The sequence below is a fragment of the Bombus huntii genome, chromosome 8, assembly GCF_024542735.1.
Source record: "Bombus huntii isolate Logan2020A chromosome 8, iyBomHunt1.1, whole genome shotgun sequence".
Lineage (NCBI taxonomy): Eukaryota > Metazoa > Arthropoda > Insecta > Hymenoptera > Apidae > Bombus > Bombus huntii.
This window is the reverse complement of record NC_066245.1, coordinates 9,297,968-9,322,260: the sequence shown is the minus strand read 5'-3', so window position 1 is coordinate 9,322,260 and position 24,293 is coordinate 9,297,968. Positions and strand designations below refer to the sequence as shown.

Here is a 24,293-nt window from a genome sequence, read left to right as displayed (position 1 = left end):
ATTATATTAAAAAAAAAAATAGTACATATAAGCAATATATAGAAATAGTTTAAATGTAAAAAATTAAGTAATGATTCCTCTTAATTAGATAAGGTGATTATAATAAACATGTGCATAACCACATTATTAAAATAAATCTTTATTACATTTATCATTCATATCAATATTTACAGATCTCAAATTAAACACATATGTACATATAGCAGTTAGTACTCTCTTTTTTATGTTACCTTCACATACGATGACAATCTATAATAACTTTTGGAATAAAAAATATATTTTTTGGACGTTCAAAAAAGGAGTCCAATATTATTAAAAACTGTTTAAATTAAACGATGGTTAGAGGAAGAGACATGGTTATACAACGTAGATATAAATTGTAAAATATTAGAAAACAATATAATCATTTACACAAAAGAAACATGATAAATATACCTAACATTTTATAATTGTAGGAATACTAACGTGAGCTCATAAGTCTTTTGTTGCACCTATGAAATATTTCACGCACCATTATTGACTTTTGTATCACGTTTCATGTTACATATAAAAAGAATATTTCATCCTATAATATCCACTTCAGAGTATTTAATCATTTGAATCAACAATGGAATTACAAGTAAAAATAAATTACTTTTTCCAAAGTACATCAACACAGTTATTTTTCTACATTTTTATGTCTTTTATGTCTTTTACACATTTTAGTCATTATTTTTTTCATTCAAGTCAATTTTTTATTATGTATCAACAACGTCAACTGTTGGAAATATTTTCAAGCCAATTCTTTCATCACATGTTGATAGCTTTAAATTGTTTTTAAATGGAGATACCATTTAACGAGTTTTAAAATTAATACAGTAATCGTAATGTCAAGATTCATGATTCAGAATGCCTTTTAAATCATCTGGCAATGTATGTGTGATGTCATTTATTCTTTCTTGAAGTTTTTCCCTTACAGAATTACCTATAGGTACTTCATCAACGTAAGTCTTTTCTAATTTCTGCCGAATTCTAAGAATCATATCTACCAATTCTACTTCCTGTTTTCCTTGCACCCAGGTTTTTAAATCCTACAATAATGGTAATTTGTTTAAGAAATAAAACAAATAAACATTTTTATTTTTAAAAACAGATCAAATTTTTATATTGAACGCGAACATACCGCTTGTGATAATGCCTCAAGTTGTATAACTTGTAACTTTTGTGATAACTCTGTGTATCTAGTATGAAACCAACCAGAAAAATTAGGTGAACGGAAAAATCGTCGATATAATCCTACCCAATCTCCTTTTATGCCTGTGGTTAATTGTGGCCCAGCACTACTTAAAGTAGCTAAGAAATCGTTTGGATTAAATAATTCAGGTATGGGTGTAGCCTAAAATAATTATAATATATGTATATTATAGTTCCAACTGTTTAAAACATTCAACAGACAAAATGATAATTACTTTAAAAGGTGATATGTCCTTTTGTAATGGCATAAGACTTGCAATATATCTTTCAAGAGGTATCATAAAACTTTCAGTCAATTCTATCAAATGACGTTTTAAAAGAGCTGTTTGCACTTCCCCTGGCCTCTTTGTTTGGATACCTCTAAATAATTTCTTCAATATAGTTTTATCCTTCTGAAGGAAAGGTTTATACTGAGTATAAACTCCTGGCTTTGAATCTAATATTTTGAGATTCTCTGATTTCTTTATTTTGTACCTTTGATTCTCTAAAATATAAAAAATATTTAAATATTCTATGTATATACTGTTTCATAGAACTTACCATTACTAGTTCCATTACTTATTCTTATAATATGAGGCCAATGCTGTAGAGTTTTGGCAAAAAATGGATTTGTTACACCTAATATTACAGCAGGTGGTGATGGAGCATCTGTAGTATATTCTTTAAATTCAGAATCATGAATTGTAAAATAAGGTCGGTGATCAGCACAATATTTTAGTGGTGCAATCATCCTAAAAAATAGCGTATTTTTTTATTTCATTTTCTTATTAAAATTATTTTTAACTATTTAAGAAATATAATAAAATACTCACGCAATAAGTGCTTGGACCATTTCAGAGCAACCAGTAGGTGAACCAGCCATAACAACAATTGGTTCACTAAGTAATACTAATTCCCATAATAAATGTACATAACTTACAACACTAGCTAAACTTCTAAACATATCTCCTTCATTGGCAGATGTTAAAATTAGTCTTCGAGTTGCATGAAAATTTGGCGCATGATCCATGGCAGCAATTGTAGGTGCAGTTGCTTTATAGTTTTGATTTGGAATATATGTCTAAAATATGAAGAATGAAAAATAACATATGGTGGAAATACGAATTACGATGTATCAACTTTTACCTGAAATAAAACACCTATAAGTGGTAAATGCACTACTTGGCCTGGTATTGGAGGAGGCCATTGATCAATTTCTCTTACAATAGCTTCCATCACTGCATTGCCCATTTCAAAAAATTCAGGTGCAATTAAAGCACACAATTCACCAAAGAGATTCACAAATGGCAGTTTTGTAATTATAACAATACTCTAGCATATAAATAAAGTTATTATTTATGCTTCAAGATCCTGTATTTACATCTTTATTATTTTAGTATATAAAATAAACCTTTTGGAAATATCCTCTTGGAAGAGACTTATCTTTCACTTGACGAAAGTATACATAACCCCAATAATAATCTTTATCACATTGTAAAAATGGAGGTGACTTTCTATCGTATTCTTTTAAGGCTTTAGTCTCTTGAAGGATAGCTCCACTCTGTCTTATTCTGACATGATATTGTGTATCTCCCATACAACCAGAGTTAGAATCGGGAAAAGCAAGATAACAAACATTAGATCTCTCTTGTTCAGATAGTTTGATATGAGATGGATATATAGCCTGTATAAAAGAAAAACAGTTTATAAATAAATAATTGTATTAAAAATTAAATATAAAATGTAATAAAAGGGTACCTCTATAGCTTGACCTAATTCAAGATCAAAAGTAACAATACACATGCAATGTACCCAATTATGAAAACGTTCCCATTTTTCATATATCATTTCTTCTTGACTACTTATAGTATCCATTCTCCTAGTTCTTGAACAAGAGGCAACTGACATCTTATAAGAATTTGGTTAACATAACCACATGCATATATTAGGGAACATGTCACCTTGATATCTTATTAAGTGACAAATTTAAAAACTTCTGTTTAATTTACAACTTAATATGTGTGTGTTATATTTCCTATAAAGGAATTTGGATATCTGAAAACATATTAAAATATTATATTTTATACTTTTATGCTATATATTATATTATACAATATGTTAGCTTATATGTTCATCAATAAAGAACTTACAACTTTATTTAAGGTACACATTATTCCGTGCTTTTGGATTAAAATTGTTTCCTAGATAGTTTTTCTTTCTATTTTAATAATCTCATAATTACTTTTAACTTCAGCATATATATATATACATATATTTTTACCCTGTTTAATGATATTTAAAAACATTTAATACACTTATGCACTTTGTTTACTATCATTGAGAACAAGGATCAAAATGTCAGGGAAGAATGTTAATTGAACAATGAAAAAACTCAGGTATCAAAAACACGAGGGTCATTACATATACACTTATTTCATTATTCTTTACTATTTACACACAATTGTTAAAATGCCCACGTGTTTTCCATCTTGTAATAATAATATTCTGCCAAACATGTTAATTTGATTTCGAAAACGATGGTGTGGCAATGAAAATGTTCATGAATAACGTTTACACCAGTACTTTTCTTCGATGAAAGTATCTCCGTATGTACGTATTTAACGTTTGGTTTCGCTTTATTGGAGAAAGTCTTCATAATGCTCAGTATCTATAACAATAGTTTCATAACCTCCCAAATCAAACATGTACGTATTTTCAGAAATTTGATTTATCTGAGCGCGTCAATCTTGTCAGATAACATCAAATCAAAGATATATTGCTTACAAACAGATTGCAATCAGTACAATTCTACCTCGCACTTTAGTCATGAGAGATTTGCTTATACCTTATGTCCCTAATAGTAATATTCAACCATAGCAGTACTGACCCTTTGTTAACTCGAATTATAAACTGATGTATGTATATATCTATATACAAATCTCAATAGATACCAAATTTGCTTTTTGCAATATTTATACTTTCTAAAATGTTTAAAGATGAAACTACAAGAAACAAACATAATTGTTTTATTTTTCGTTTTCAACCGCATTATATTTCATTCATTTCAGTTCCTTACGAATATCGAAAAGAATACTAAAAATGTTAAGAACTATTTTCCTATCGTTCTCGTTTATATTGTACATAACATACACATAAACATTCAATTTTCATATCATAGAATTTTTATTTTAACGAATAATAAATTTTATATATATATATTAGAAAGAATATATTAATTTACCTCTAACAATAAAGATATTAAAACTATCATAAGAAAATAATAAGTAAAAGTTTTAATTGTCAAGTGTATTATTGTATAGGGCATTATACGAATGAATTTCGTTAATGCATACATAATAAATATATATATATGTTTCTTTATATGAATCAATAAATTTCTATTATACAAAGAGGAAATCTTTATCGATGTGCGTGCACTATTCTACGCATGCATATTGCACCGGTATATTTCATATTGATCAAAAATTTATGATTTGTAACGTTATTGTAATATAAATATAGTTGAATACATATGTAGATTATATAACATTTTTCACGAAACTGAATTTCATTTTACAGTAACAAATCCATAATTTAAAAAAGTCCATTTACTAACGAATACTATGTACTTAAATAATAATAGTTTACCCTTGCATTTATTTTCTAATTTATTTGTACAATTGCATAAGTTATCTGCATTTCAATTGTAATTTATTATTATAAGTTATTATAAAAAGTTAGACCACAATATTGGTATTAAATACAAGATATGCAAGTATTTATTCTACCTCTTGTATTAACTTTAATATTTCGATCAAACTTCATTGGAAATAGAAGATATTTCAATAAGCGAAACTTCTATTCTTCTTTGCCAAAAAATTAACAGTAAAGTTAGTTACAAGAATGTTTTTAAATTAAATTAAAATTGAAATTAAATTAAAATATATACATATATATATATTACAACGTATCCCAGATTTTAACGGCGAAACTTGTGTAAATAAGAAAAGAATGTTATAAGAACATAAATAGTTCAAAACTTTACTAAGAAGTTATAAAAGAAACATCAAACACGAATATTTACATTTATTGTTAGTCTATTTTTGCGTGCTGTGTCGAAGTCGTCAACAATTTCTGAAGGTAATTTCATGATAATTTCTGCTAGTACCATTGAATCGTTAGTAAGTTAGTGGACTTCGTACGAAAAAGCCGCAATCATTTACAAATCGAGAGTATGCAGATATACATTTCGTTTGTTTCTGCAATGGAAATACCTGAACTGCTGTGAGAGAATATCAAAACGGGTTCCCTAATACAAGAATTCAAAACATGTGGATGCAACTGGACAGCTGTCCGGTACATTATGAAATACATAATATTTGTGAATTAAACAATTATTTTCCTCACAGATTGATAGGTCGAAGAGGGCCAATACCTTGGCTTCCAAGATCGCCTGATCTCATGCCATTGGATTTTTATCTGCATTTTGAGATGAAATATTAGTTACTTTTAGAAGTGCTAAAAGTATTATACTACCTTGGACGGCCTGAGATAGCAAGCACAGCTCGCGTAAATAGAATAAACGTAAGTATTGGTGATCTATTCCTACATTTCATTGTAGTAACCGCAAACCCATTACTTCGCATTTCATATTTTTCTCATAACTTTTTAATAAAGTGCTAAACGACCTATATTTATATAACTTTTTTTTCTTAGGCTGATAAGTAAGTTTCGTACTGTAAGTTTCGTCGTTAAAACCTAAGACACCCTGTAGATATATAAATGGATCTATTATACTAACAATAGAGCAAGTGGATACGCCCCTGGGTGCACGAATCCGCGCGTGCTTAATCTTTGCGACTGTCACATTCTGTCAAGCCCGGTTGTCAGCCTATGCTCATCAGCCATGCTGTGTCTAACTGTAAAAAATAACTTTTAGCCATTAAGTGTCACTTGGTGCAGGTCCAAACTAGTAGATAAAAAACGGTGGCTTGCAATCGCGATCAAACATGTACCGTATCTTTCCCGATCTAATAACCGATACGGGTGTGTCTACGCGCGTGTTCCGATACGTGATCAAGTATGTCAGTCAGTTTGTAAAAGTGCAAGCTTGTAGCTGTACCAAACATTAGGTTACCAACAAACAGTATATTTCCTAACGATGTCAGCTGACATCCTGCAGGATAAGAGCGTAGCCTTGAACGGCAAGAATGACGTACCGGTAGTCTCGCAACCCATTACCAGGGGTGGACTTAGAGTTTACAAGATTGTTGTTTTGGGCGATGGTGGTGTTGGTAAATCAGGTATAATCCAGTTTTATTTGTCATCGTTTAATTAAAAAAACATGTTATATCTCATATATATTATGGAAATTAATTTTTCAGCTGTCACATTACAATTTGTCAGTCATAGCTTTCTTGATTATCATGATCCAACTATAGGTAAGAGTTTATTTCATGTATGTTGTAATGAAAATTGAAAACTCCGAAAAATGTCTGTAAAATTTTGTTCTTATTATTTCTTAACTTTTGGAAGAATATTTCATTTAATGTTCTTTCTTCTTGACAGAGGATTCATATCAGCAACAAGCAGTTATAGATGGTGAAGCTGCACTTTTAGATATATTGGACACTGCAGGCCAGGTCAGAATTTGTTCTTAACATGGTTTCATAAGAAAGTGAATTGTATTGTCGTATTGTAATTTTATATATACATAAATGTTATATGTAATATTTTTTTTATGTGTAGGTGGAGTTTACAGCTATGCGTGACCAGTATATGAGATGTGGAGAGGGTTTTATGATATGTTACTCTGTAACTGATAGACATAGCTTTCAGGAAGCTTTGGAATATCGAAAATTGATAACACGTGTGAGAGCTAATGAAGATATCCCATTGGTATTAGTTGGTAACAAATTTGACTTGCAACATCAGCGAAAGGTAAAACACAATTTTTCATTCTAACTGAGTTTCACTGATTTTGTTAACACGAGAAACATATTATAGGTAACTACAGAAGAAGGAAAGGCACTTGCTGAGCAGCTTGGTTGCCCTTTTTATGAAACATCTGCAGCTCTTAGACAGTTTATAGATGATGCATTTTATTCATTAGTCAGACAAATTCGAGCTAAAGAAAGATCAAGAAATTCGGTACGTAAACACAGTCGTTGGTGGCGGCTGCGTTCAATTCTTGCCTTTATATTTAGAAGGAAGCAAAGACATGTCAATAGTCATCATTATTCCCCTTAATCGACGTATTTGCATAGATATCTTTTTGATAGCGTTTGTTTTAAATTAACAAATTATGGCAACATAAACAGTTTGGAATTCTACAGATTACACAACGAACAAAATTTTTTATGCTTCTTTTATATTTTATAACAGTCCTTCAATTTAGGGATTAATTCACTAATATCTCACTGCCTCATCTTTAACCCCATTATATTTTAAATGTAGTAATGGAAACATGAAATATAGACTGCAGTTCATTATTTTTATTATAAACTTTACACTAATAGCTTCTATTACATTGAGAAGCTATGTAAAAACTTATATAAAAAAAAGTCAAACATGAGATAATACAAGCAACAAGAATGTGATCTCTTAAAAAAGTTTCAATATAACAGTAACAAGATGTCCATAACTCTGTTCCCAAGGTCGCTAGTTTCTTCATTATTATTTATTAAAAAAGGCTATTAATATTATTTACAATATATTATCTTATCAGGAACAATAACTAATAACCGTAATTTAAGGCCTAATTATATTTGGAGTATCTTACTTTTGTTTTTTTAAATTAATATAATTGCAGTTTTTATTTAATATTTTCTTTCCATTTAAAATTTTGATTATTGTTTTATAACTACTATTTTATATGACCAAAGAATTTGATATTTCATACTACATGAAATATTAAATGAAAATTTGTAAATGCAGAATATATAGTATATGTGAGATGAATAGAAAGTTTTGTAATGCTAAATAATTGTTATATTATGACAATTAGTCGTATAAAGTTAAACTAAAATTTATTTATACCAATTTAATTATCTATAGAAAAAAATGAAAATTAGGAATGGTTTTATATCGAATTAAATTATTACAAAGTATACGAAAGTTATAATGATTTGTAAAGTTTACAAATGTTATTTGATGAAATCGCACAAAGTGAACAATTTTTAAAACGATATTTTCCAATCAAAAAGAGTATTTACACAAATATATTTTTACTTTTAAGAATTGACGAGATAATACTAGTAATGTATTTGATTACATAGTAGGTCAACAAAATTTTATGTTCATAGACTACTAATACTTTTCCTCCAAGTTTGAGTTCTAGAAACTTCGAGTAGTAAATCCACGCTGTGGGGAGCGTTCTTTCGTCTTCGGTAAAAGAGATTTAGTCATATGTTCTCGATTCTTCTCTGCTGGTTTTATGATGGTATGGACGCTAGGAGCACTACTTTCACTACCTGTCTGTTGTGATGGAATGTCCAATTGGCAATGCGTCCAACTATAGAAATAATAATTGCGCAAAATCTCGGGTTGATATACGTCTAGGTAATGAATATTTTATGTATTCATAAGAAAACTTAGGATTGTTTTGTTTTCTGTTATCTTTCGGCATAGTAGGATGTGTCAACACATGTGGAATTATTGACAACTACTACTTAAACATAACTCCGTTACTTTCATTGAGGATGATTTTTTGTATTTTCCTTACAGTGCCATATCTTTCAAAGCTGATTTGAAAAATCCGTTTCACATGCTTACAGTCATCATTCTGTTAAGGTACTCTATTATTATAGAATACCTTAATGATCATATAGGTAATTCTCCATCATAATTGTAATTTTTTCACATTTGCCACACTTATGCCATCCAGAAAATATTTTTAATATATTTTGTTGCCGAATTAAAGTTCTCTACCTTCATACTTGGCATGTAGAGCACCATTATCTTGTGGAAAATTATTCCTATCCTAACTAAATGATTACCAATGAATATCACATAGAGGCTAGTTTCTCTTTCTCTATATACTGTGGCATCATCATCAATACTGATGCAAGATCTCAGATAGATTTTGTATCTCCATGTCTGTTACATAGAGCTCCATTATCCTGTAGAAAATCATTCCTATTCACCAAATAATTTTATCAATGTGTTTTATATGGACACATTTCATAGTATACTACGACTCTGCCATTAACAAAAATGATCCAACATATAATTAATAGATTCTATTTTGATGAGTAAAAAGAATATAATACAGAGTTTATGCAAATCGCCAAAGTTTATTTAAAAAGTAAAAATGCGAGTAGAATACTCTTTGATATTCGTCCACGCTGATTGCGTGAAGAATAAAAGAGTAACTTATTCGTTGAAATTACAAAAATATTGGTGCTCGCTAGTAAGAGTTAATTTATCGTACCCCCAAGTGTCTTCGCTTTCTCTTGTTAGAGCCAAAGGTAATAAGGCATGTGGTGTCTGCTCCTAGCGTTCAAATTTCACGTTTTCTTACATTATTTATTAAAGCTTTTAATTCTCGTGCAGCTTAAGAATACGTGATTTCTTTTTTAGTGCATGTATATTATAAATCAATTACGTTTAGTTATAAATTAATAGAATTATAATATACACTAGAACCTCGTTTATACAGGCAGGTCGGAGGATAAGGCGGTTCAAATAACAGAGTAGTTTCGATAATAGTTCATTATACCTTTGTATACACATACATAATTCGAATATTAAGATTTAACCGTTAAGATTTCAACTGTTTCTTCTTTGACATATTTTGTATAAATGCAAATGATCACATATATTAATATATTCGCTATAAGAATATGTGTTTGTACATGTACAATTTGGCGTAGTTCGATTAATAGGGACTCAGCATTAACTTGTTCGCATAACGAGGTTCTATTGTTCTTTATATAGTTGCCAGATAATAGAACCAATCTATAATAGCATACAGTCAAGACATTAAAAAAAATTGTTAAATGTATATTTATATGTATATTAAACGTCTAGTCGTTACTTAATGTTTCCTAGTCAAGTCTTGCATTTTGTTAAACATGCAATAATTTACAATTTACAGACGCAGTTACGAATTTTGATTGCAGTTTAAAGTGATCATTTATATGTATTTATCATATCATATAAATATTTATACATGTTGGTATTATATTTGTTATAACATTTTATAAACAGTTTACTAATAGGGAACATAATTATTAATATTTAATCCATCTTATTAGCTAACATAACAAATCTGACTATTTCATTTTATAGAACAAGTACAAAGTATTATTGTCAAATCTGATAATCAACTACATCAACACTAGCTTTGTACTGATACAGTAGAAAATATTAATAAATATAAATTACTTGTATGTAACAATTGAACATACAATACAAAATCTGTGTAATTTATGTACTGTGTAAAATGTGTTTAATCTTTAAAACTTTATAATAATAAAAGGAGAGTATTTATCTGTTTTAGTTATTAATATAATATTTTATTTCTCTTCATATTTGTTTATAAACTAACGAATCTACACGTATAAAACGTGGAAAAACAATGAAATGTAATACATTGCAATAAAAATGTAATGATATATTTATATGAAAATGGAATTTTTAAAGCTAACAACGGCGGCGAGTGGTATCTTTGTCTGTCCATCGTTTGCTTAATATATCATATTGTATATGTATATAACCAAGAATACCCAAAAATATTAAGGACTAGAAATAATATAAATAATGTTAATATATAGTATAATATAAATTCAAATTAATTCTGTATTTTAAGAAATACAAAAGAAACACATTTTACAATGACAATACAGTAAAATAATTAAATAAAATGTAAATTTATAATGTACTACCAAAAGAATTTTAATAGAAACAAAATTTAAAAAACACTTCTTTTGAGATTGAGCAATAATTTTGATATGATTGAAATAAATTTATGTATAATTAATGTATTTAAGTTGTGATTGTGTGATATACTAATTGGAGATAACAAAATACAAATTGTGATTGTTTTAAGTATATGGTCTTAATTGACAATTTTCGTATTCTCCATGAAAAATTTACAATAGCATTATATACAGGTCCTCAATTATATGATAATTATTATAGAAAAATGGCTCATTTCGGATAATTACTTGAGTACATTCAGTGAACTGTGACAAAATTTTAATTGTATTTCTGTTTATAGAATAAATATAAAATACAATATTAAAAAACATCCATTTTATTTATTTACATTCATTTTAATAAAAAATCATATGATAACAGTATGAAGTAATGAACAAATGTGTTAAGTCATGAAAGCTTGATATATAATGTTCTATATAAGTTGAATAAATTTGTACTTAAGCAATCAAAGAAATAATTTTTTACTATTTGCTTAAAATATATATATTTTAATTTATTTAATTGTATTATGAAAGATTGTAAATATATTGTTTGTTTTTAAACTTCTATTATTACTTATAAACTAATGATTATAAATTGTACAAAGTATTCAAAACTCTTTTTGTTTTTTAAAAAGTTATAATTCAATTATATTTAATAAATGTTTGACACGTATTTTTTTTAATCACTGTGCGAAATACTTTTTGATCGGTTATTAATCTTCAGTGGTTCCTCCATTTATATGTTGATCTCTTCCATTTTCTACTATATTGCCATCCATGGTTTCTATATTTCCTGCTTTGCTATTTTCTATATAAGTCATAACAAAAATAAAATAATTCATCCATCATTTTAAGATACCACTTTCAGATAAATGTATATCATATACATATATATTAAAAAAAATTATGTATGTATGACATACACATAAATGAAAGTTACAATAATATTTATTTTGATAACATTTCGTCCAATTCATGTTTCGTTTCAATATTTGGAAGAAAATTATTTTACAAATGAGAGTTAAAAAAATAAATAAATACTTTTTTCAATTACATAACAACGATTTTAAAAAATTAATTTTATAAATTGTGTAAAATTTGGATTTATTAAAATTTATATTTTAATTAAAATTTACAAAAGGATATCGGAAAGATAGGAATTTGGAACTTCTATATGCTAAATCCTATTAGAGCTGAATAGAGTAAAAATAGCGCGACACGTAATGAACCCAACTGAATCTCGACTTTCAAATTCATTGTAATATGATTGACTGAAAGTTTTGAAAATAACAACGTGAGTTCGTGCTCGCCATCCATATGCAGCTGCGTTAGTTATAAGAAATAGTAACTAGAAAATAGTCCTAGTTACAATCGATAGATTTAATCGATAGACTTAAGATGCTTTTTTGTTTTTATCCCTAGTTTTTGTAAGAGTGTGCAATAAAGGTTTTTTTTGGCTCAGAACGGTGTGATAGATTTATCCATTCAATAAAATAATAACTATTGTGATCCTACCGCTAAGTATAGAAATAACAACAGAAAGATTACTGGTTCAAGAAAGTAACAAAACTATATTCAATTAATCGATCGTATATAATATAAACACAATCATGTGGCCCGAGAAATTCGTTCTTAAAACGATGTCATGTGAACCTCCTCCGTCAATCAATCCTCCCTTGAAACGGCACTTTCCTGAAAAGTTTTTGTGAACGAATTTTTTGGGTACCAATGGATGTTTTTGGCTCAATATTGGGGATTTGCATTAGAAAAATATGATGCGTAAAAAAATAGTCCTCGAAATCGTACACAAATCAGACAATGATTAATTAATATACTACGGATATGTATTTATGCAAATTCGTATTTTTGTATCTTCAGGTTTCCCATAAATGCATACAAATTTGCAGCCTACTAATTCATTTATTTTCTATTTGTGAATAATGACTCGAATAACTTATTCGTATTTATAAAATTCGTGATCTATTATCCGTTATTGGAATTATATTTTTGTCGAATTTTTTGCTATAACTTTGCCGTTGCTTTTGTCTAACACTGATGTAAATATTCGAATTCTAGAAGAATACTGTAGGAGCAGGACACAAAAATTGTTTTCATAATATACAAGCAATGTGTTAGAATTCGAACGTATTTAGAACTTGTATAAAGGTTAGATTCATGATGCTCTAAAGCAATTAGTACTATTACGGCAGCCCAAAAGAACAGGACGATAGTAAGTACTTAGTTGGTGATTGTTTAATTGGTTTCCAAAATATTCATCGGTCTATCGAACTTTGTTCTTTTACTTTATTTAAAATTTAAAATGCATTGATGTGCAAAATTAAAGGAACATTAAATTTTTATCAAAAAATTGGTGATATTTAAACTGTTATTACGATTACGGGCTCAATTGTGAAGCCGTCAAGATCCTTGGTTACGTTTTCCTACAGAGGTTTCTGCACTTTGTAGAAGAGTGCGAGGTACAAATCCGACCGTGCGACCTCCACTTGAAATATCACCTTGGGATTATTCTAGTGTCGGCGAGACACTTTTCATTCAAAGTTCAATAAAACGGCGACAGAATATCGTACATCAATTCTACAGGTGTCATTATGAAGGAAGTCTTTAATCTTCAAATTTGTGGTAACTTTAGGCATCCAAAAAATTTGTTGATATCTCCAGAATCGGTCGAATTTGAAAAATGTTCAAAACAATAAAGCATCTTCGCTACATGATACAGGTATCTCTGTAGGAGAAGATAAGATCCTGAACGTATAGGCCTTACGATTTAAAATGAGCCCAGAATGATCGTTTTATGTTTTCTTATTACGAAGTTCTAATAGTTTAAATATCAGCTATTTCTCGCCGAAGATCGAGCGTATAGAAATGTAATGATTCATATTAATAATTATTTGGTGGTAGGAATAATTTTCAACAGAATAATGAAAGTACCAAAGGTGAAGGTTGAAAATCTTAGCTTGGCGCTCTTATGTATCCGGGGACACATGCCGGAGGGGCTAATTTGCGAAGGGGTTACAATATCGATGGATGTATACAAGACCAGCTGGTCAGCGCTGTGTATCGCTACAGATGCCTTCCCGACACCGGAGGATGTGAAAAATTGTATCCCAGTAAAACGACTTTTGCAGATGAGCTTCGGAAAATTTGGCGTAGTGAGGAGGGTACAAATCAGCATTCAGAAGCAACCGGATGGGGATGTATCGTACAAGTGGCAGTTGTTGATAGATCCACAACAGCCTAGACGTAAGGCATTTGGTGTGTACATACAGGATACGTTGCAGCACTATCACGAATCCACCTCGGATCAGATACATAACTAACTCGAAGCTTCTACCACCTGACGAAATTAACACAGATATAAATTATATGTAAAATAATCTTGCAGCCTGATAGAGATAGTAACTTTTTACGACTACTTGGCTATAGCTGTTGTAAGTTTGACAGAACAACGAATGATTTTAAAGGCTGACTAGGTAAAAATGAATATCTTAGATTATATTTTATATGACTGATTTTTTTCATAATTATTATTATTTTTTAATAAAATAACATTTTTTGACATCTTTCAAGAATGAATGTATTGCGAATGTAAAAATGTATTACATAAAATTATATAGTACTATTTTAATGACTAAACATTAATAATTTATACAATTATTTTTTTCATAATATAAATATTTTTTAACATTTTTTTATAAACCGACAAGAATGATGATACAATATTTCATATAACATTATATGGTTTTATTTCAACGACTAAAATTTATTTTAATATATAAATCGATTCCTCGCGCTCTTTCATATCAGAAAAATATCTATAAAAATGCGAGCTACTGTCGATTTAGCTATTACATTTATGCTTATCACATTTGTAATTTTTTTTGTAAACGCTTCTTTTTGGCAACTGTTTCTGAACGCATAAATGTGCGAAGTTAAACAAATTAATTTTACTCATTGTAATAATATAATTTTATGCGACATTTTTTTTTATTTAATTATATTGTATAGATAACTATAAATATACAAATACAAGAAAATATTGTACAATACATTTAAAGCATTTAATATTAAAATGTTTTTTAATATGTATGTTGGTATAAATGCAAGAATAAAATGTAAGAGCAAATATTATAAACATAATGGAATAAAATAAATCTTCTTTATATTCTTTAATAATTTGTATTAGAAATGAGAATGATAATATAATTTAAGATCATAATCTATAGCCTTTTTACTACTGATATTCAATTTAATACTTTTACTTTAGAATAAGATATTTATGTTATACATGAAAATTTATTTATATTCACACACAGTCACATCTTAAATCATCCTATGTATTAAGTAGATAAGCAGTACAAAATACTTATTAGGAAGCTATCTGATTTAAGTCTGAGAATAGATGCATGAAAAATACACTGATCTTATATACACAATTACTGCACGAGTACTGTTTTATTTCTGTGACAAGCTTCTTGTCTCTTAACACTAAACCTACCGACACTTCGTGTATACCTATTCCTACCGTGGCCGGTCAAAATGACCGGTGATTAAAAAAATAATAGTTTTTATGATTTAACTTAAATAATGGTTAATTTATAACTAAATGTATATAAAATGATGAACTTTTATAAAATTTTGTCGAAATTTACTTTTGTTTAATTTCAATTATAGTCTTAAATGGAATTACACTTTTATTTATATAGAGATATATCTTATTCAACTTTGCTGCATTTTTTACAAATTATCTTATTATCAAATGTACATTTGCTGCATAAATATTTCCCGCATCTTAAACAAATTTTCGTAATTTTGTAACCTTTACAATTTTATTTTCTTGACAAGTTTTTTGTAGCAATGAATCTGAACTTGTTGATAGTTTTATTGCATGGTTGTTTCCCGCGATTCTTTATATAAAAGTAATGTATGCACTAGGTTTATAACAATTTTGTGAATTCTCTGTAAATTGGCTCCATACTGTAGATACCATTGCAAATTTATTGGTTCGTAAACGTTGGCTTCTTTCGCTCTTCTTATCAAATCGTATAAGCCGCATAATTTCAGCAAAGTCATTCCTGCTCATTGTTTTTGAAAAAAATGCAGGTCTCCAAATTTTATTCCACAAATATGAGACATCTAAATTTTTTGCCTGATGTGCACCGCGGGCATATAACAGAGCAATAAATGCATCCAGTTTTGTTGCATCTAGCTCCCTCTTAGTCTCCAATACTCTAAACGCTTCTTCTTCCGTACATTTTATTATATCCCTTATACGATAATTAATGATAAGATAAAATGCCGTCTTTACTTGTCCTTTCATTATATGCCGTTTAGCGTATCCCTAAAAATATTATGAACTGATGTCCTGCCAGGTTTGGGACTTGCATTTATTTCTTTCCAAACTGTTCCATCGGGCCCAGTTTCACTCTCTGCTGTCAACGATAATTTCTTTTCTTTTCGCCCTTACGTAAACGCTTATTTATAGTATTCAGCTCTGATTAGATTGTAAATAGCGTTTCATGTGTTTCCATGCCGTTTTCAGTTGCTGAAGTTTCTTGTTCATCGCACACTGAACAGTCTTCTTCTATGTCCCTTATTTTTTTTTTTATAATTTTTTTTTGAAAAATCTTGACATTTCTAGGGTAAATATTTATCACAGAATAATACCACGTACGGAATACAAAATTATTGTCAAATTTGATGTGCATTACTTTTCCTTTTATAACAACTTTACACAAAACGCTCTGAGATGCTTTCTGTCTGAGTTTTAGAGATAACAAGTTTAGATGTCGACTAATTGACTAACAAACCGAGATGTATCTAGTCGAAAAGACAATGGCAGGTAAAAATATGATCTGTGACGGTGATATTTATACGAAAATATTGATGAGTATTGACCGTTCTCCACCAACGATTACTCGAGGGTGGAGTTGGGAAAGCTTTTCCCGTGTTTCATAGCAATGAGCAATAACCCTAAGAAACTTCTCGACTTTTAAAATGTTTGTAACAATGTAAAAAATGCTAAATTTTGTGGCGGTTCCTTAGGATTATTATGGGCCTGAGTTCATATGTCTTGACAGCTGGTGGCTATCTTGATCGAGGAATGGATTGTTTTATGATAAGATTACAGGTGTAACAGCTGTTACTATTTGTTATTACTGATTTTGTTTGTCATCTGACCCTGAGGTCAGGCCTTTTCTTTGTACTTATTGCATTTATTTTATGAATAACTAACATATTTTGTCGGGCGGTCAAAATGACCACACACTGTAGGCAAGGCAGAGTATAAATTTTTCTCAGAAAATAAAAGAGCAAACTAAAATTAAATACCGAAAAATATATTGTATGCATGTTTTAGGAAAAGTGAGAAATTATGAAGCGATATGATAAAGTTTAAATATGGTTAAATTTGTGTAGAAGTCGCGAGAGCGGTCAATTTGACCGCGCCGGTAGGTTTAATGTTAATTAAGATAGGAGAAAAGTATCACAATCTTTCAGCATTGTAACGGAGGTGAATCTGGAGTGCAAAATTAAAGGAACATTAAATTTTTATCGAAAAATTGATGATATTTAAACTGTTATTACGATTACGGGCTCAATTGTGAAGCTGTCAAAATCCTTGGTTACGTTTTCCTACAGAGGTTTCTGCACTTTGTAGAAGAGTGCGAGGTACAAATCCAACCGTGCAACCTCCACTTGAAATATCACCTTGGGGTTATTCTAATGTCGGCGAGACACTTTTCATTCAAAGTTCAATAAAACGGTGACAGAATATCGTACATCAACTCTACAGGTGTCATTATAAAGGAAGTCTTTAATCTTCAAATTTGTGGTAACTTTAGGCATCCAAAAAATTTGTTGATATCTCTAGAATTGGTCGAATTTGAAAAATGTTCAAAACGAAAAAGCATTTTCGCTACATGATACAGGTACCTCTGTAGGAGAAGCTAAAGATCCTGAACGTATAGGCCTTACGATTTAAAATGAGCCCAGAATGATCGTTTTATGTTTTCTTATTACGAAGTTCTAGTAGTTTAAATATCAGCTATTTCTCGCCGAAGATCGAGCGTATAGAAATGTAATGATTCATCTGAAAGTATTGGTTAGATCGAAATGTTCGTAGTAAAATTTAGAAAGGATTTAAAGGTATTATATTACAGAATTAGTATGTTATTAAGCAATATCTGCACCATTAACTTCGAGAATCAAATAAGTCGTCAAAATATTCATATAATATAGTTATATGTATAGTAATAAAATTGTATAATTGCATCGTTTTTGGCGATGGCCGAGTCATAGTATATTATAAAGTGTTGTTTTATATCCGTATGACATCTACTTCTCAATGAGAATTGATTGTAAAATTCTTCCAAATAAAAAAAAAGCAAATATGATACCTATTAATAATTATTTGGTGGTAGGAATAATTTTCAACAGAATAATGAAAGTACCAGAGGTGGGAGGAGGTTCAAAAATCTTAGCTCGGCGCTCTCATGTATTCGGGAACACTTGCCGGAGGGGCTTATTTGCGAAGAAATTAACAATGTTGATGGATGTACACAATGCCAAGTAGCTGGTCGGCGGCTATGTATCGCTGCAGATCCTTTTCTGATGCCGAAAATTGTACTCCCAATAAAACGATTCATTCTTGCAGATAAGCAGGGTGTTGATAGATCTAGTTCCACAGCATCCTAAGACCTAAGGCATTTGATGTGTACATACAGGAAACATTGCAGTACTATCATTCATCTTGCGTACACCTCGGATCAGACAAACCATCCTTTACAATCAGGCGAATGGGAATGTATCTCAGGTGTATATATGTAGTGGTGATAGTCCTCTGCTGTTGCCGAGGTAGGTAGGTGTGTGTGTTGTCGCTTGTGAGGTTACTGCTGCTTTCTTCTTATTTAGCATGTCGTTGAAGAAAAAGAGGCCTAACGGGAATTCGAACACAGGTCCCGAATGTTTGTAACCAAAGACGCTGACCACTACGCTGCCGCCATCCGGTTGTAGTTTCTGTCGAGTGTCGCTATATATCGTACAAATGGCAGGTGTTGATAGATCCATGATGTTTTAGATCTAAGACATTTGGTTGTACATACAAGAACTGCATTGCAGCACTATCTTGAATCCAACTCGGATCAGATACATAACCAACTCTATATTTCTTACTATACTTTCTAAAATGATTAAACATGAAACTACAAGAAACAAACATAATTGTTTTATTTTTCGTTTTCAACCGCATTATATTTCATTCATTTCAGTTCCTTAAGAATATCGAAAAGAATACTAAAAATGTTAAGAACTATTTTCCTATCATTCTCGTTTATATTGTACATACATACAAATAAACATTCAATTTTCATATCATAGAATTTTTATTTTAACGAATAATAAATTTTATATATATACAGGGTGGTTGGTAACTGGTGGTACAAGCGGAAAGGGGATGATTCTACGCGAAAAAAGAAGTCGAAAATATAGAATAAAAATTTTTCGTTCGAGACTTTGTTTTCGAGAAAATCGACTTTGAATTTTCGCTCGGTACGCGTGCACTTTATCACGTCTCGTTATTACGGATCTCACTGTAGATCGTTGTCTCGACTTTTTTTATCGCGTAGAGTCACCCCCTTTCCGCTTGTACCACCAGTTACCAACCACCATGTATAATGTTCTATATAAGTAGAATAAATTAATACTTAAGCAATCAAAGAAATAATTTTTTATTATTTGCTTAAAATATATATATTTTAATTCATTTAATTGTATTATGAAAGATTGTAAATATATTGTTTGCTTTTAAATTTCTGGTATTACATATAAACTAATGATTACAAATTGTGTAAAGTACTTAACACTCTTTTTGTTTTGGAAAAAGTTATAATTCAATTATATTTAATAAATGTTTGACACATATTTTTTTTAATCACTGTGTGAAATACTTTTTGATTGGCTATTAATCTTCAGTGGTTCCTCCATTTGTATGTTGATCTCTTCCACTTTCTACTATATTGCCATCCGTGGTTTCTATATTTCCTGCTTTGCTATTTTCTATATAAGTCATAACAAAAATAAGATAATTCATCTATCATTTTAAGATACCACTTTCAGATAAATTCATATCATATACATATATATTAAAAAAATTATGTACCCTTTTATGTTTGTATTATAACAAATTGAACAAATACTTACCAACTTCTACATTGTCCTCTATGCCTCCATTTGAATCATTATTCTTGTGGTTCTTTGGACTTGTTTGAGCTGAAAGTCATATAAACTAAGTTACTACTCTAAAATGAAATGAAATAATAAACGTATTTATGAGAGTTTGTAATATCAGTTCATTTTACAAATAATATTTCAATAGGCTCTATATTAGTGGACCCTCACCAATTAGTTATATTATCAATACATATATATTAGCAACAGCATTTTATGATGCATACTAAATCTAAATAATAAATGAAAGTATTGCACACTGTATTTAAAATGTTTAATATTGATATACCTTTTATTTCTTCACATATCGATATAAATATAAAGACTAAAATTTAAGATCAAATATTGTAAACATAATCAAATAAAATAAATCTTCTTTATACTCTTTAATAACTTATACTAGAGATGAGAATGGTATTACAATTTAAAATCATAATCTATAATCCCTTTATTATTTATGTTCAATTTAATGCTTTTAGTTTAGAATAACATATTATATATGAGAATTTATTTATATTCACACACATTCACATCTTAGCCATTACTGTCTATTAAGTAGATAAAAAGTGCAATATACTTATTAGAAAGTCATTTGATTCAAATCTAACAATAGATGCATCAAAAATACAACAATTTTATATACACAATTACTGCATAAGTGTTTTTATTTCTGTGGCCGCCTTCTTCTCTCCTGAGATAAGAGAAAAGTATCACTATCTTTCAGCATTGTAACAGAGAAGCGAGGACTTAGGCGCACAGTGCCAGGTGGATCTTTTGGAAGAATTGGAATTCCATGGTATTTCAAACCACGCTGACCAACTAACGATATTCTTATAGCTGATTCCGGAACAGGATCCAACTGAATCTTGTTAATTACTTCTCTTGTAGCTAAATTGACAAACCGCCAAAATATCACATAAAGCTAAATCAATTGACAATATGCAGAAATTAATCATAATGGAGCTGCATCAATGTTTCTATTAGCATCATCGATATGCCAGAATAATTTACAGAATTATTATTAAAAAAGCTGTTTTAAGAGGTACAAATGAGATATAATTTCAGTAGAATAGCATCAAACCAAACTATTTAAATTACAAATATTTCAAATCGTTTTTTGATTTTAATTTTACTTTATATACACATAGTATCAAATAAGAAAAAATATAAAATAGAACAAAATACAAGAAATGTACAAAGTAAAACTTACGTTGTAAGGTAGGTGGAGCTTTCTTTTCAGGAGTTAGATTGCATGTAAGCTTAATTTTATCAAGATCATCCTTTAGCTAAAAAGATTTGAGTATGACAAATATATAACTTAATAAAAATGTTATAAAATTTTAGAACTTTCTACATTTAATGTTATACCTGTTCTATGTCTTCCTGCAGCCTTTTATTTTCATCTCTTGTTATATTCAACTGTGAATTAACAGTTTTTTTTTCAAGTCTTAATGTTTCCAATGTTGTAGTTTTAGTAGCATCTAACTTGGTTAATGAATCCAATTCATTTTTGCACATATTCAAATTTTCATTTAAGTCATCATTTTTTTTCTTTAACTCTTCTTGTTGTTCTAAATGTACATGAAGCGATGCCACCTCATTTTCTGCATTCTTGTATCTCTGTTCAAAATTTTTGCGTAGTGTAACACATTGATCTCTTTCCTCGGCACTGAAATATAATTTTTACACGAATATTAATAGGTATAGTTCACCACAATATAACCATATATTATTATAGATTCAGATGTCAGTTGTTAAATCAACATTAATAAAGATATAATGTTTTCCAAACTTTTGTTATAAATAAAATTTAAACTTTAAAAAATAATAGAAAGTAAGTGCAGCTCGTAAAATGCAATACATTGATTGATATAAAATTGTTTCATAAAACAATACCTAATTCTAAGTTGTTCATTAAATTCGTCGAGTTGCTTAACTAATTCGATATTTTCAGAAGATAAAATCCACCAGTTGCAAATAAGCATTATACAAGCAGTGAGAAGTCCGCCAAGAACGAGGGGAGGACATCGGCCTCCTCCGACTCTCATACTGTCAATTCCCATTCCTTATTATATGTTATGTTTTATTTAACAGATACACACGTGTGTGTTGTAAATGTTGTAAAAAAATCAATTCTCACTGTATGTCAGCCGTATTCTATTCGAACAACGAGATGAAGAGGAGTAAATGGTCTTATCAAGTGTCATGGACCATTACTTACGATTAATTCAAAGCGATTAAAAAAATAGTGCTTTTTTAACCTCTTCTCTCGGCTAGACCTTTTTCTGGTAAATATCCACGAAATTTTCGTGGAAATAAACACGTTTAACGTGTTGTGGGCGTATCTACTATGCACTACCGGTATTGACAACGGTATATGTACATTTTATCACAAAAAGTACTAAATCACGTTATATGTTCGAGAGTCGCGATTTTTACCAAATATTAAATGACTTCATTTATTTATTGGCAAACGTGACATCGGCGTTAAAACGATTTAAAATCAATGCGATATATTCATCATGCTGGAATAACTAAGAGTGACGACTGGAGAGGCTTCTAACCATACTAACCACGCAATCACACATGTACGTCAACACATGCATTGCATATATATATACATGCACAAATATATATGTTCCAAGCGCATGATCATATTTTATATATATATATATGTATACATAGAAAATATATTCATTAAATTTAATGACGAGTTGGCTGGTAGGTTATCGAATACATGTAAAACAGGTGGTACGACTATTTACAGGATGTCGCTTTTTTATTTTCATGTATCCTTATGAGATTGTCTCCTATAATCTTAACTCACAGTGTAACCAGGAATCGAAGGACACACGACGATTAGAGGACATTCACATAACTGAAAGTTACAATAATATTTACTTCGATAACATTTTGTCCAGTTCATGTTTCGTTTGAATATTTGGAAGAAAATTATTTTACAAATGAGAGTTAAAAAAATAAATAAATACTTTTTTCAATTACTTAACAACGATTTTAAAAAATTAATTTTATAAATTGTGTAAAATTTGGATTTATTAAAATTTATATTTTAATTAAAATTTACAAAAGGATATCGGAAAGATAGGAATTTGGAACTTTTATATGCTAAATCCTATTAGAGCTGAATAGAGTGAAAAATAGCGTAATGAACCCAACTGAATCTCGACTTTCAAATCCATTGTAATATGATTGACTGAAAGATTACTGGTTCAAGAAAGTAACAAAACTATATTCAACTAATTGATCGTATATAATATAAAAGAGAAGACTGCACAATCATGTGGCCCGAGAAATTCGTTCTTGAAACGATGTCATGTGAACCTCCTCCGTCAATCAATTCTCCCTTGAAACGGCACTTTCCTGAAAAATTTTTGTGAACGAATTTTTCAGGTACCAACGGATGTTTTTGGCTTAATATTGGGGATTTGCATTAAAAAAATATGATGCGTAAAAAAATAGTCCTCGAAATCGTACATAAATCAGACAATGATTAATTAATATACTACGGATATGTATTTATGCAAATTCGTATTTTTGTATCTTCAGGTTTCCCATAAATGCATACAAATTTGCAGCCTACTAATTAATTTATTTTCTATTTGTGAATAATGACTCGAATAACTTATTCGTATTTATAAAATTCGTGATCTATTATCCGTTATTGGAATTATATTTTCGTTGAATTAGTTACTGTCGATTTAGCTATTACATTTATGCTTATCACATTTGTAATTTTTTTTGTAAACGCTTCTCTTTGGTAACTGTTTCTGAAAGCATAAATGTGCGGAGTTAAACTTAAATTAATTTTACTCATTGTAATAATATAATTTTATGCGACATTTTTTTTTATTTAATTATATTGTATAGATAACTGTAAATATACAAATACAAGAA

The 24,293-nt window shown here is 29.4% G+C and overlaps 3 protein-coding genes and 1 long non-coding RNA gene across 8 annotated transcripts; 2 read left to right on the top strand and 2 right to left on the bottom strand.

The window, feature by feature from the left end:
- Positions 1–119: 119 nt before the first annotated feature.
- On the bottom strand, positions 120–4,274 carry LOC126868318 (protein DENND6A). Of its 2 annotated transcripts, none has more exons than XM_050623647.1 (10): positions 3,997–4,274; positions 3,363–3,880; positions 2,971–3,267; positions 2,624–2,896; positions 2,359–2,544; positions 2,046–2,293; positions 1,774–1,964; positions 1,449–1,717; positions 1,163–1,375; positions 120–1,070 (listed from the first exon to the last, which is right to left on the bottom strand). In XM_050623647.1, the coding sequence occupies exons 3-10, from the start codon at positions 3,118–3,120 to the stop codon at positions 870–872; spliced, it is 1,731 nt and encodes a 576-aa protein (XP_050479604.1). In that variant the 5' UTR covers positions 3,121–3,267; positions 3,363–3,880; positions 3,997–4,274; the 3' UTR covers positions 120–869. The 2 variants fall into 2 exon arrangements, with proteins under 2 accessions (XP_050479604.1, XP_050479605.1); XM_050623648.1 differs by having other exon boundaries at positions 4,058–4,274.
- Positions 4,275–6,022: 1,748 nt separating this feature from the next.
- Positions 6,023–10,717, top strand: LOC126868332 (GTP-binding protein Rit2). Of its 2 annotated transcripts, XM_050623673.1 has the most exons (6): positions 6,023–6,515; positions 6,597–6,653; positions 6,781–6,854; positions 6,961–7,152; positions 7,219–7,362; positions 10,310–10,717. In XM_050623673.1, the coding sequence occupies exons 1-6, from the start codon at positions 6,374–6,376 to the stop codon at positions 10,337–10,339; spliced, it is 639 nt and encodes a 212-aa protein (XP_050479630.1). In that variant the 5' UTR covers positions 6,023–6,373; the 3' UTR covers positions 10,340–10,717. The 2 variants fall into 2 exon arrangements, with proteins under 2 accessions (XP_050479630.1, XP_050479629.1); XM_050623672.1 differs by having other exon boundaries at positions 6,024–6,515; positions 7,219–10,717.
- Positions 10,718–11,621: 904 nt separating this feature from the next.
- LOC126868331 (Golgi membrane protein 1-like) lies at positions 11,622–22,993 on the bottom strand. Of its 3 annotated transcripts, XM_050623671.1 has the most exons (6): positions 22,275–22,993; positions 21,747–22,047; positions 21,589–21,664; positions 21,093–21,266; positions 20,352–20,420; positions 19,864–20,207 (listed from the first exon to the last, which is right to left on the bottom strand). In XM_050623671.1, exons 1-6 carry the CDS (start codon positions 22,439–22,441, stop codon positions 20,113–20,115), a joined length of 882 nt encoding a protein of 293 aa, XP_050479628.1. In that variant the 5' UTR covers positions 22,442–22,993; the 3' UTR covers positions 19,864–20,112. The 3 variants fall into 3 exon arrangements, with proteins under 3 accessions (XP_050479627.1, XP_050479628.1, XP_050479626.1); XM_050623670.1 differs by lacking the exons at positions 19,864–20,207; positions 21,093–21,266 and adding an exon at positions 11,622–11,943 and having other exon boundaries at positions 22,275–22,990; XM_050623669.1 differs by lacking the exon at positions 21,093–21,266 and having other exon boundaries at positions 22,275–22,988.
- LOC126868339 (uncharacterized) lies at positions 11,951–15,329 on the top strand. Its single transcript, XR_007690577.1, has 2 exons — positions 11,951–13,365; positions 14,055–15,329. It is a non-coding gene; the product is annotated as an uncharacterized LOC126868339 (long non-coding RNA).
- Positions 22,994–24,293: the final 1,300 nt, after the last annotated feature.